Consider the following 15,491-nt stretch of genomic DNA (forward strand, 5'->3'; position numbering starts at 1 on the left):
AGATGCTATTATCAGTTTGAGAAGTTTTATAAAAATTAATAATCGAATTAAGAAAACACAAAGATGATTAAGGAATTATAAATTTATTAATATTCTAATTTTATAAATATATTTTTCACATTATGTACTTACGTTAAAACGTTACCCTTAACCCAAATATGCAACATTACGAATGGTTTAATATTTGAGAAACATAGAGCAAAAGAAAAAATTTCAAAAATTTCTTTAAATTATGAGAATTAATTGATTACATATTCATATCAGTAAAACATTTATTTTTACAATCAAGCACAAAATTTATTTTAACTAAAGAACATAATATACTTTTTGTGCTTGTTCTTGTATATGTCACATCATGGGTAACACTATAACTGTGAACAAAGATGTATGTTTCTATTTCTTTTAATAAATATAGTCATTTAATTTTAAAATATCTTAATATGTGAAAAATATAAATATGTTTTAAACTATAAAAAATTTATTTTTATTTTTTCATGAATTAATATTTTTCACATTAGTATAATTTTACAGGAATATTTCCTACATGTACAAAAGTCTATAGGGAAGAAGCAGATTTAAAAAAAAAGAATCCTCATCGATTATATAAGGACATTTGTGAAGATATAAGGAAAGAAATAAGAGATAATTATTATATTTTCAATATATCCTGTCAACAACTTAGCCTCTATTTAGATCATATAAATAGTACATCAATTTCTAATAAAGAGCCTTATTGTAAATATTTCGGATACAAACTAAAAGATGAACTATTTTTGGTTAAACCAACGTGTTATGGGGAAGAAGATTGTTATGCTAAAATGATGAGTATTAAGAAAGCTAATATGAAACATGTATCTAATGTATGTCAAAATAAATTTAAGGATCTAGATGAAGGTACATTTTATGTAATGAAAAAACTAGATGAATTATACGGTTCTTACGAACTCTTAAAAAATGGAGATGGATATTGCAATCTTGCTGATATATGTGCTAATACATATGTGTCCCTCTTAAAAATTAGCCAAAATTCAAACAATAATACATTTTCTAAATTACTCGAAGAATTTAGAGATCAATATAACAGTGTTATGAGACTAAAGTCAGAATGTACAGATGTCCCGAAAACATTATACTCATATTATGGTAGATATGCACATAAAGCTTTTCTAAGTTCATTTATTGTACTGCTTTCCCTAATAATAATTATATTTATTTTATATAAGGTTAATAATGAACTAAAATTATATATGATATTACAATTTATGTTACACATTATTATGTAATTAAAAATATCAAAAAAACGAATTATATTTAATTAAATAAATTAATTTCTTTATATTCAGTATACTAATTATATATCATACTTACCATCAACCATAAAATATCTAAAGGCCCTATGGGACAAAAGAAAAGAAGCACTCAAATTAAATAATTCATTTAACACAGAATACAAAAATATAAATGATAAACAATATCAAATATTATATAACACTTCATAGTGATAATAAATCTATAGCAAAATTCAATATATGCTTATTATATTATTCGAAATATTTAATTTAAATAAAAAACGATATTTTTGTTTTAAAATAAGAAATTATATGAACATATATATGAAGAAATAATGACAAAATAAATTATTCATTTAAATGATTAATATAACATAATGTAACACATAAATAACTACTTCAAAAAATTTACAATTAAAAAAGATACAGTTAAAGACATTATAAAAATTAGGGTTTATTTAAATAAGAAACAAACATTTAAATGAATTGTCAAAAAACATTCATTTGTAATATAAGGAGTCACATATAAAATTCAACAATTGTTTATATGTAATTAAAATAATATAATTAATTTTATATTTAATAAAATATAAAAAAATAATTCTAATTCCTGTATAAAAATTTTATCCATAAAAAAAAATCCCCATTAAATATTTCAAAAAACACATAATTCAATAATAATAAAAATTTATAGTTCTCATATATTTTTAAATTAAATCTAATAAATATGTATTAGACCTATTTATATATTACCATGGAAAACAGAAAAACTTATTTCTTTATTAGTGTAATTATAATTGTCCTTCAGTTATTTCAATAATATTAAATTATATAGATACTCTTGAATTTTACAACTACATGACTATATTATAAACTTAGAAAAAAATTATTAAATATTTTACCTTATGATTTCTATAACAATATATTTTCATGTGCCAGTATTAAAAAAATATTGTGATATTCATTTATATTGTATTTACACTATCAAGATTAAATATATATTTAAATATTAGGGCATTTATGGAAAAAATAATTTTGCTCAATTTATAGAAGCATAACGAATTTAATTGAATATTTCAAATGATATATGTAATATTATTTGTTATTTTTATGTTTTATGAATACTACTTACAGGTAAAATATATAGATATATCAAAATATATGCTTGTAAAAAATGAAATTACTTATATAAATAAGCATAAATATAATTATTTTTGTCAATATTCAAGCACAAAAAACATAAATTGAAAAAAAATGTAATGAAAAAAAACTTTCCCAAAACATTAATTAATTATTATATACAAATATGTTTGTGTCACATTAGTACAAATAAATATTGATTCATTACCTTAACGTATATGATTTTTTTGAAGTTTATTATTCTATATACTCAGAATTTATTATTAACATATATTAAAACAATATTAATGAAGATGAATATAATAGTTAAATACAACCATAACAAATTACTTATGCTATATTTACAATATTTTTTAAACTCCATTGTATGAAAATTTTTTTTTCCTTCTTATCAATAAATATTTTTTTTTTTTCATAAATTCCTGCTAATACATAATAATTTTATGTCGTAATATATTTTATTACCAGTTATTGTTTTTTATATTATATTCATAAACTTCCCATAAGTGTGCCACTTTTTCCTCAATGCCGGACTTTAAAGCATATCTATAAATTTATTTGTTTCTTTCCATTATAATATTTGTTTTTTATGTTAATAATAATTTTACATATTTTTTATTCTTAATGAATGATTACACATAAATATATTTAAATAGATATATCCCATTTTTATAATATTAGATTAATATATTCCATTAGAACAAAATTTAAATAAGCATACTTTTTATTGTATAACTACAAACAATAAATTTCTTTATAGTACATTTATTATATAGAAGAGTGTTATTAATAGGCTTTTATTAAGTGTTCCCTTAGAATACTTCCTTTTACTTAATTCAAATGAAACCATTCTTATACATAATGCGTGAACCCCTAATATGTTAACATAATGAACTATGATTCCAATAATAATCTTAGTTAATCATATATTATTTTATTTATTCTCTCTATGAGTATTTCATCAATTTTTACTTATTCTTATGCATATTATCCAAAAGGTTTTAAATTCAATAATATAATTTTTTAATCATATATAATTTATTTCAGAATATATAAAAATTGTATACGATAAAAGTAAATATCTATTGGACACTTGTCTTAATATATATATATTATAAGATTAAAAAAAACTTTTATAAAAATTTAAAACCTACGAATATATATAAAAGTCACGTATTAAATGTATAATAACTCTTATATGTTTTAGAAATTGTGAATACATATGAAAATATTAATATTTATACTTATTATATTTTAATAAATATATACTTAAATTTAGATATTCTACATAATGAATTAATATAGCTGCGTATCTTTTACTCTAATAAGGCAGATATATACAAAATGAAAATATTATAAATATATAATTATAATGATATAAGCTGTTTTAAATATTTAATGAATACTACATAATACATCTTTTGAATAGAAAAAATACGAATGTTCTAAAACATAATAAAATATTTGTAATGATTAATTTAGTAGGTGCTTATCAATGACAATTGTGTATAAGTATAAATATGAAAGTACAGAAACGATTGATCATTTTCTAAATTAATAATTATATTTATACAGATTATAATAAATATTAAAGTGTGCATACAATAAACGTATTTAAAATTATATTTTAAATAAGAATAAATTTATTCTTATACTACCTTTTTTATTATAAAAATTTCAAAAAAAAAAAAAAAAAAAATATAATATTTTTATTTTTAAATGAATAATGAGTTATTATATTAGTTTCTGTTTTAATATAATATTTTCTTAAGAATTTTAAATTATTTAATATGTTAAACTTGTAAATGATATTATAAATAATTTCTTGGTTCAAATATATAATTGATGTATGCTATAGATAATTATTTATAGAAAAAGTTTCATAATTATATATAGTGATACTAAAAAGTTATTTATTTTAATATTACAATAATTTTATGACAAATTTAGTATTAATTTTTTGTAATTATGTTCTTTATCTAGTTTTTTACATGGTTATTATAAATTGTATTAATGAATGATAAAATATAAATTTATACTCATTCATATATGTATGTATTTATAATCTATTTGTTATTATATGTCAGGATTGACATAAGTATAAGTTTATTTTACATCATATAATTTATATCAATTATTTCACAACAAGTTATAATGAATTAAAGTATTTATTGTCTAATAGAGTGTAATTAGCAATTTCAAAGTATAAAATATATTTGATTACTATATATTATATATAACAGGTAATTTTTTCTTTCTGTGTTCACATATAAGTATGTGCTATAAATTTCTATATAAATTCAAAATACATATATAAGAAAATTTATAATATACACGTATTGTGAAATACTACGTACTTATAAATTTGAAAATTATAAGAAATTACATAAATATATCATTACTGAAACTCATATTTCCATTATATAATAAAAATTATATATTTTGATTTCTTTATATAATTTTCTTTTTATAATTTCTTTGCTATAATGAGTTTTCTTCATATAAATTTCATATTAATCGTGTTGGAAAAAAATAATCTGTGTTTTCATGTTTGGTATGTGTATTTTTTTTTACTAATATTTAGCATATGTATATATTTAATATTTATCTAAGTTATTTTCTAGATTATATATGAATGTTAAGATTATAAATAAATTATTAGTAAATATTCTTCATTTGTACACACGAAAAATTTTATACAAAACAAATAAATATATGTATTTATACTGAACATACTATTAGAAAATAAAAGAACTGTATAAAATTTAACATTGATAAATCTATATTATTCTAAGAAGATTTAGTTTTTATATTAACAAAAAAGAGGCCATATATTGCAATCACAAAATATAAACTATTAGAATATTACTTAAAGATTATAAAAAAAAATTATTTCTTGTAATTTAAATAGCATATATTAAATATTAATTAATAAAACATAAAAATTAATAGAAAAGTAATGATATTTAGAAAATTAAAACAATTATTAAATTTAAATATTATTCCAATGCCATGATTCACTAATATAAATGTATAACATATAATATGTTTACTAATGTATTAGCACAAAATAAAAAAAATTCTTATTACTTTCTTTTGTGCATAATATACTTTATATGAATGAAAAAGAAAAATAAAGAATATATATACATTATTGTTCTAATACGTGCGCTATTATATTATATTTTTTATGTAAAATGAAATACGTTTCCATGAAAACTCAAAAATTACTGTAGTACAAGAACAGTCCTGTACTAGTTATTCTTTTTTTATAACAGTTTATGTTTATTCATAGTTCTCAAATATTTTAATAAAAAATATATTTATATCTGATATTTGACTATTATAATTGAAAAAAGAATAAATATATGAAATATTGCTTAATAATTTTATAATAAACGAAATAAATCTAAAGGTGAAAAACTGTAATATATTATAATATTATATTTGGACTTAATAATAATATAAGACAAATAATATCATTCACTATTCTTTTAAATATAACATATATATAATTTATATTTTTAAACAAATATATATGATATAATATTTTATATTAATGAATAATGAAATATGTTTAATGAAAATTTCTTTATATTTTTTATTTTATGGCTCGTATAGTATATAAATGTTTACAGAAAAAAAAATTAGCGTATAATCAGAAAAGTTTGTTTAAAAAGAAAATATATATAACAATTGTAATTATATAATTTTAAAAAAATTATTAAAAAATTGTGTTTATAAAAAATAATGTCACCAATTATAAATTGTATTTATCATGATTTTATACATGTGAGTTATACCATTTTATTTATATAAACATTTAAATAATATGGTATTAATACATATAATTTGTGTATAATATATATATTATTATATACAATAGATTTATAGTACAAAAATATAATATATATAATTTATTCTGCAACAATACAGAAGTATACATGTATAATTTCATATTTATTAGAATAATTAATACATAAAGCGTACCATATATAACAGAACGTTTAACAATATTTAGATAAATCTATAGTATTTTGTACGTTAAAAACACTATAATTAGATTATTTTATAACATAATTATTTTTTGTAATATTATACTATGGAATTACGTTTTATTAGATCATATAACTATGTATACTAATGTTATATAAAAAAAAATATTATATTTAAATACGTTGATATATTTTTGTATAGATAAATTAAGTTTAAACAATTATTAATATATTTTCAATTTATTATGACTAGATCTATGCTTTATATATAAATAAGCACTACACAACAATTATAATAAAATATATATTCATGAAAACAAATTTTTATATTTTGCGTCCTATATATTTCTTTATTGATATCGTCTTACACTTTTAATTGTATATAGGTTATTTGTTTCATTCAATTTTAAAAACTGTAGAATATGTGACTTAGAAAAGATAACATTTCATATTTTTCTTTTTTATAATTATTATTTCTTCGTAATTATAAATTTTTCGTTTTAACTTAATTAAAAGTTTCATTTATTTCTACATTAATCAATTTTTTCCTATTTTATTATGGTTTTTTTCTTATTAGTACAAAAATATAGATTTATTTAACCAAGAAAAGAATGAAATAGATAGGACTGTTACTAATTAGAGAGAAAACAAAGGTTACTGTAAATGTGAAAATATTCAACATTTAGCCTTCCTGTTAATTATTATAAAACAAATAGTCCTAAAGCTCTTTCTTATATAGATAATTGGGAAACAAAAAGACCTATAATTGGTTTAGACACTTATTGGTATACTTGTATTACAGGATATATGTGGAAGGTTTTAGTAAGAATTATAATAATTATATCAAAACAATTTATGATTAGTACCTTAAACCATATAATGAATTGGATAGGGAATTTTGCAATGAATATAAAGAAAAAATTACGGATGATATATTTAGAAACTTCATGATTTATATGGTGTGAATTTAAATGTAATAATTCAAATAGTGAATGTGCTAATAGTGACAAGTGCAAGTGTGCTAAAGAATGATCAACTACATATTTGAAATACAAGATAAAATGTTAATTAAATAATTATACCCATTTTTTTAAAGAATTAGATGAATTTAGAAATCAATATAATGAAAAGATGAAAACTTTACCTTGTCAAAATTTCGAATACGCAATATTACCTTATTTTCAAACATCGAACATAAAGGTTTTTATTATAATTTCATTTGCTATAATATTAATAATATTCCTTTTTTTAGCTACTTTTTATAAGGTTAATTATAATAGAAATTATATATTTTGGAATTATAATGTAATTATTTTAAATAATTTAAAAAATACAGAACTTGTAACATATAAAATTGTATTTCTGATTCAAATATTTACTTTAATTTTTAATTAGTTCAGTACGTGTGACTAATATCTTCGCCAAAGTATAATAATAAGTACCTATGATGGTATAAATGAAGAAAATAATATATGTAAGAATTCAAAAATACCTGGAAGCATGTCAACAAATAGGAGGCATTATATGTTATATATTTCTGAATATGATTATCATTAAATATATAATTTTAAAAATATATATTTTAAATATATTAAAATTTACTAATCCTATTATACATATAATGGCATTCTATATAATTTCACATAGTAATGAAATAACTCCTGTAACAAAATAATATAAAAATAAGTATTAATTTGTATTTCTAATAAGTGCATATTTCTCATAGATAACACAATAATGACAAAAGTAGTATTTGCTATAGATATGAATAATGAATAAAGTACTATAAATATTTATACGTCTTGCCTTGTTTTATTGTGTTCTATGCTGTCCCAAAAAAAGGGTATTAATCTATAAATTAGTATGCTTTTAACCCTAGTAAAAATGCACTGCATAGAGTTAATCAGTAATGTGTATTAAAATTACAAATCTTTATAATACTAAAACAAAACTAATATAAATTGTTTCTATATATATCATAATATTCCTTTTTATATAATATTAATGAAAAGTATAATTATGCTTTAGTATATATACTCATAATTTAAAAAAATATGTATATATTTTTTTATAATCCTTATAATTAAATAATCCAATATTTCTTCTACTAATATATTCAATACATTGACTCAAATATTTTGTTAGTATAGCCAAGTCCTTAATTTAACATACATAGTTGGTTTATTCACTTTTTTTTTTATAGTATATACATTTTTATTTCTATTTCTTTATATATTTTTGCTCTCATTGATTCTTATAGTTAATATAAATATATAATAATTTGAAAATATTTGTTTTTTCTTCGCGGAATTAAGGGAAATAAAAAATATCATTTATTAATACATAATAAATTATAAAATTGACATACTACATGCATCAAATGTTTGAATAACCTGAATGCTATTTACAACAATTAGTATATTATATACAGATAATTTGACACTACATGGTAGATTTCATAATGTACGCGATTAAGTTGGTATGAATAAATTTTAAAAGAATACTTCTGATACTTTTAATCCAAACAAATATAAGGAAATAATGTATAATATATTCTCAATATAGATTTGAAAAAAAAGAATAAATAAAAATTCCATATAATAATAGAATATTCCTTTGAAATTTATTAAATATACAATGTGAAAAGTTAAAATCAGTGTAGGATTTAATATAAAATAAACACAACCTTCAAAATAATGATCATTCTCTAATAACATTTATAAATAAATTCTTCTGTAGAAAAAGATAAAAATTTCATTATTCGATGAAATTGGTATTAAATTAAATAAATAATATAAAGAATTATATTTAGATAAAATATAAAAAAATATTGTAAAATAAATTATTTAAAATTAGCTATAATAAAATAGAAATATAAATATATAAAATCGATTCATACATACATTAGAAATCCTTTTTAATATTTCTAAAAAGAAACACAATGTATGTTCTAGCTTCCAACATAACATTATAATATGTAATTGTGTAAGTTCCATAAAATTTAAAATCCGAAAACTAAAGCCTAATCCTTGAAATCTGAAGTCTTTCAAAACCCCTATCCTAATATGAAATGGATATTGTTATATCAATATGAGATGATACATGTAATAATTTAGACAATATCCATTATGCTAATATACATTTTTTTTAATTATGTGTCCACTTTCTATGATTTCTTAATATAAGATATATATGTCCACGTTTCTTTGAGTGTGTAACGTATAAATTTAATTTATATTATAATTCATGATTGTGATATAATGCAAAATTTATTTGTTCTAGTTTATCGTAATAACACATATATATTAAATTGTGTATATTTTATTTTTTTATCATAAATAATTACTATTTATATTAAAAATGTATTAAAAGAAAAAATAATTATAATTTTAATAAGGAGTTTAATATATATTTCTGAACATCTCACACGGAATTCTTAATAGGTATAATAGCAAGAAAAACATTAAATTTAATATAATAAAAAATGTATAATCCATATGAGACTTATAGTTTTAAATAAAACAAAAAAATATTTATAAAGGAACAAATGTCATAAGGTAAATCAATTTATTTATAACGTATAAAAAATGAAAACTTATATGCTTATTTCATACAAATATTACTACTTTACAATATATATATTCATCTTTAACACACTTTTCTTAATTGTACATTATCAAAATAAAAGAATACCCCATATAATTATTTTTGCACATATATTAAATATTTTGTTATAGTTATTTAATATGAACAAGAATAAGTGTCTTATATAAATAGTTATACTTGTTATACATTAACTAATTTATATCATAATATAGTAATTTCTATACTTGTGAAATTAGAGGTTATAATACATTCACAAAAAATTTTTAATTATAATATGCAAAAAATTATTTCTATATATTTTATGATTTTAAAAAAACTAATATTTATGTAGCACCAGATGAAAAATTAAATTAGCGCTATTTATTGCTGCAAATATATAGTGTATATATTATATCCTAAAAAATGAATGATAGGAAAACTATGTTAGTCTTAATTAAAATAAATTTTAAAACATTACATATTTACTTTATTATTTATTTATCATTTTTTTATCATATTTAATACTATGTATATTACAGTTTCATAATAAAAATATTTTGATAAATGTTCAGGAAAACTTAAAGTAATATTATTTCTCTTGTAATTTAATTTTTAGCATATACATGGTTAATTAAAATTCTAATTAATTAATTATTCATGCAAAATTATATTAGGTAGATATTAAAAATCTATTCGTTATATTTTAAACGAAAAGTCCAAAAAAATTCGTATATTAATATTACTGACTAATAAGAACATAAAATGTAAATTCTGAATAATAATATATTTACTCTTAGGATGATTTAATTATTCATATTTTTTAAGGAAATTTTTAACTGAAATCATTTACAATCAAAAAAAATAATGGACGCATTATGGTATAGCTAAATATCACATTGAGGTAACTCTTATAAAAAAAATAAATTTATAATATAGTAAAAACATTTTAATCTAACAATTATATATCACTTTAATTGTCGTATTACATAACTTGATGCATATTTAAATCTTTTAATTATAAATTTAACATACAATTAATATGTATAACTACAGAAATTCAAATTATATGTACAATAATAATATAAATTCAGTATACATATAATATTCTTATAGAGTATATGAACTATACTTAATATTGATAAATACCTTTATAATGTTAGTACTACTATATATCATATATTAACATAATATGAAATATAATGTTTTATTATTTCAGCATAATATATTGAATCTTATATATGTATAATTTATACTAATTAACTTCATAAAATATAATAAAAGTCTATTTATATTTTGTCTGTAAATGAAAATGTATTAAGATATAAGCGTTACATTTTTTGAATGTAATCTATTAGCATAAACTATAAATCACATAATGATATATGAACTGGTCCTATAATTATGTATATTTATATATTTTTTATAAAATTAAACAAAATTACATAAATGAACATTTTATAATATAATTATTGATTGTATGAATTTATATTATTTAATTTATTCTTATGATAACATTTTTTTATATAAAATTATATAAATAACTATATTATAAAAGTATATATAATTTTTAATAAATCAATATTATTCCAAAATTGTAAAATTTTGATCAGTAATATATATTTATTTTGAAAATATATTCCTATTTGCTAGAACATGTAATATAATAAACATTTAACTTATATATGTATTGAATTAAAAATATATATTTGAGTAAATTTTATTAATTAATATTATTTTACATCATTTAGTACATATACTTTAAATGTTATTTATCATTGTATTAATATATTTTTTATATATTTAACAAAAATATATAATAAAACATTTGATACTTTTCTTATATTATCATATATGAATTCATATGGTTGACCTAACAACTGAAGAAAACGATTTATGCTTAATACTGCTATAATTATATTTTATTTTATATAATTTTAAAAATATATCAGGAAAAAGCATGCAAGAAAATATATCTTAAAAATTTAATTTATATAATTGTATATATTCTTAAACTCATTCATAGTTTGATTTTACTGGTATATTTCCAAATTGTAGAAATGATTCTAATTATTATTGGGACAGACGTTTTCCAGAAAGAAAACAATTATATAATGATTATTCAAGCGTGTGCAGTGATTATATTAAAAATATAAGTGCTTATAATCTTGGTGGAATGTCTTTTCAAGAAGATTGTATAAAACTGGGCTTATATTTAAATTATATAGAAGATAAAAATAAATCAGGACAAAACATTTACTTAGAAGCATCCTGTAAATATTTTTTTTGCCATTTAAAAGATCTAGTGAAGAAACATGGGGGTAATTGTAAAACAACAAATAACTGCTACCAGATGTTTATTAAAAAAAATACAACACATGGTGTTAGTAGAATAAGTGTCCCTAGTATATGCTTTCAAAATGCAAATGATAATGATATGGATGAAAATATATTTAAAATATTGAATCTTTTAGATAATCTGTATAATTTAATTGAGATTTTTAAAAAGAAAGAACATAGAACCTATACCAATGTAATGGCATTTGATTCCAATATGAACAGTTTAGAAAAATATCCAGCTACATATAATAAGAGTCTTAATGAAGAATTAGAAAAATTTTTTACAGAATTTAAAAATTTCTTTAAAACCTGGTCAACATGTTGGTATGGTAGTAGTGCTTTCCCTTACTTCTCTAAGAAATGGAAAGATAGACACACTTTCAGGCACATAGAAAAAAGCACAAATTAAGGCAAATACATTAGTGCAAGTTCAATTGTAAATACAAGCACAGAAACAAGTGAAAATATAGAAGCAAGTACAAGTATGGGAACTAGTGCTGGAGTAATTTTTTTTTGTTTTGCAATTATATCAATTTTGTTTGTTTTGTATAATGTTAAAAATAAATTATTATTTATTTAAGTTATATTACAATTTATATTTTATATAATAATGAATAATATATAAAAAAATAGATTAGATATATATAAATATATGAAACAAATGCTTTATTTTCAGTATACAACTTATGGATCATTTTTACAACCAAGGGTAGGACAGTTAAACAAAAAGTTTAATAAAAAAAATAGAAACCATGAGAACTTAATGGATTCATTTCATAGGACAAAACATAATTTAAATTATAATGCTTACCAAATAGTATATTCCTCAGAGAACTAATATTTATAAAAATAATATTGGTGCAAATAAAGTGAAAATAGTTTTAAGAAATAAAATAAATCTAATAGAATTACATACTTTATACGTGTGAATAAAATTAATTTGAAAGCAAAAATATTTTAAAATACAACAAATAAAATATCAAAAACAGTTTATATATTTTTGTATTTTCAATATATAAAATATGACGTTTTATATATTACATTAGCATGAATCATAATTGTAACTATTTTACATAAAGAACAAACAATTATCTATCTATATATATAATTATATAATAATATTATTAAATATTTAAAAATATATGTTTGCAAATATAAAAAAAAGAAACATATGTTTATGAATTTATAATATTTTATGAGCTATAATTCCATATTTCACATGATTATATTGATTAACATTATAATATATAGGTTTCGTCTTTAGGATTTAAGATATATGCATTAACGATTAAGTTAAGATCATGATAATAGTATTCAGATATTTTTTTCAGTGTTATTCATTTAATTGATTTTTATTTTTCAATGATTTTGATTCAATTTATTAATAGTTAGTATATATAAACATACCAGCAATAAATCTTATGAAAAGAAATATACAGTTAAGTACCAGATAATATATAAATTTTTTTATTTCTGTCAAGATAATGTATTTTATGAAAGGTAAATAAAATTAATACTCTATATTAATAGTTTATATTCTATTATTATATATTTTACGTATGTATGTTATATAATAATCACGTATTATACATAACACTGGACTTTATAATAAATTTGAACATAAGGGGTTCTAATTCTTTCTTTATATAACAAAATTCTGCGAATGGAATTTATGTATTTTTTATTATATTTTCTTAATCCTTTATAAAAATGCTAATTACATTAATTATTTACATATTAAATTTGTTATTTTATTACATATAATTTTTTTTTTGTAATTCAATTTAATATTTTTTTTTTTATTAAACAACCTATAGATTAATTGTACTTAATACAATATTAATACATTAATATTATTCATATATATTATGAAAAATATAATACATTTATTAATTAATATATATTATCATATTTTGATTTATCTTTATATAATATTACAAGGGTATTAGAAATAAATTAAAAATAATATTTATATACTTGTATTATTCTTAAAAAGTAACTGAAATATTTATAATTATACTAATAAATGATACGTTATGTATACAAATATTTCATAATGAAGAAGACATATATATTTATAAACCTATGCTGATTTATATTAAGAAATATTTTCTCAATACAATTTACATTTAATCTTATTTATTTAATGGTAGAATCAGTATATATATAAATTTATTATAATAAGAAGGATAATTGATTGTGTTATAATTTAGTTATTTTCATTTATATAAGAATCAAATTTAAAGAATTAATTAATGAGTAATTTATTTTTATTAAGTGAAAAGATTATTGTCTAATATATAATATTAATTTTTTATATGTGATAAAATTATTTTTTTATGTTCTAAAATTTGAACTGATATTACATTATTCGAAAATATATAATTCCGATAATATCAGTACTTTGTTATATATTTTTAATTCATTATTTCTATATTTATTTGTTAAACATTAAAAACATTTTTTATATGTTATTAATAAGAGAAGTATTTTAATTCATTATAATATATTTTAAGGAATTCAAAAAATATTTTTGTTTTAAATTTATATGTATTCTAAGAAAGCTTTGTTATAATGTATATTTCTTTAAAAATGTTGTATATACAAATTGAACATAGCATGCTTTCTCCTTTTTTATAAGAATATTCTTATTCTTAATATATTTTTTTTATGAAATAATTCATAAATTTGTAGATATTATATACAAAAATTTACAACCATTATCTTTTTTAGAATGCGCTAAAGAGTAAATATAAATAGGAAAAATAATTATATATACTTAGAAATTATTTCGAAATAATAAAGCATATAAGAGGCTATATATGAACATATTCAAATATGTTTTCATCTAGTTTTCAGATAATAAATATTAAAAAAAAATACACATATATCATATATACCAAATTTAATATTATTTATGATATAATATATATATATAGAAAAATGTTGTTTATATTTTTCTATGGGAATTTCTGAAGGGATAAAAAAAATAAAAAACTTGAAGTACATTATTGGCTCATTTTAATATATAATGTAATAGAATTATTTATTTATATATATACGTAATTTTTCATAAATTATTATATAAAAAAAATTTTGTACATACGTAATGTTGATAAATTAGCAATATTAGTAACCATATTAT

The 15,491-nt window shown here is 18.2% G+C and overlaps 1 protein-coding gene across 1 annotated transcript, besides 3 other annotated features; it reads left to right on the forward strand.

Moving 5' to 3' along the window:
* Positions 1-355: 355 nt before the first annotated feature.
* On the forward strand, positions 356-1,499 carry PGO_003590 (variable surface protein; the record flags this gene model as incomplete). The annotated part of the gene is made up of 3 exons (XM_028691336.1): positions 356-385; positions 519-1,223; positions 1,344-1,499. The coding sequence occupies 3 exons, from the start codon at positions 356-358 to the stop codon at positions 1,497-1,499; spliced, it is 891 nt and encodes a 296-aa protein (XP_028547137.1).
* A 10,272-nt stretch (positions 1,500-11,771) lies between these two features.
* Positions 11,772-11,786: a sequence feature (nonsense mutation produce stop codon;~variable surface protein).
* A 246-nt stretch (positions 11,787-12,032) lies between these two features.
* Positions 12,033-12,887: a sequence feature (nonsense mutation produce stop codon;~variable surface protein).
* A 135-nt stretch (positions 12,888-13,022) lies between these two features.
* Positions 13,023-13,184: a sequence feature (nonsense mutation produce stop codon;~variable surface protein).
* Positions 13,185-15,491: the final 2,307 nt, after the last annotated feature.

The sequence above is a fragment of the Plasmodium gonderi genome, assembly GCF_002157705.1.
Source record: "Plasmodium gonderi DNA, contig: Pgo-contig_485, whole genome shotgun sequence".
Taxonomy (NCBI): domain Eukaryota; phylum Apicomplexa; class Aconoidasida; order Haemosporida; family Plasmodiidae; genus Plasmodium; species Plasmodium gonderi.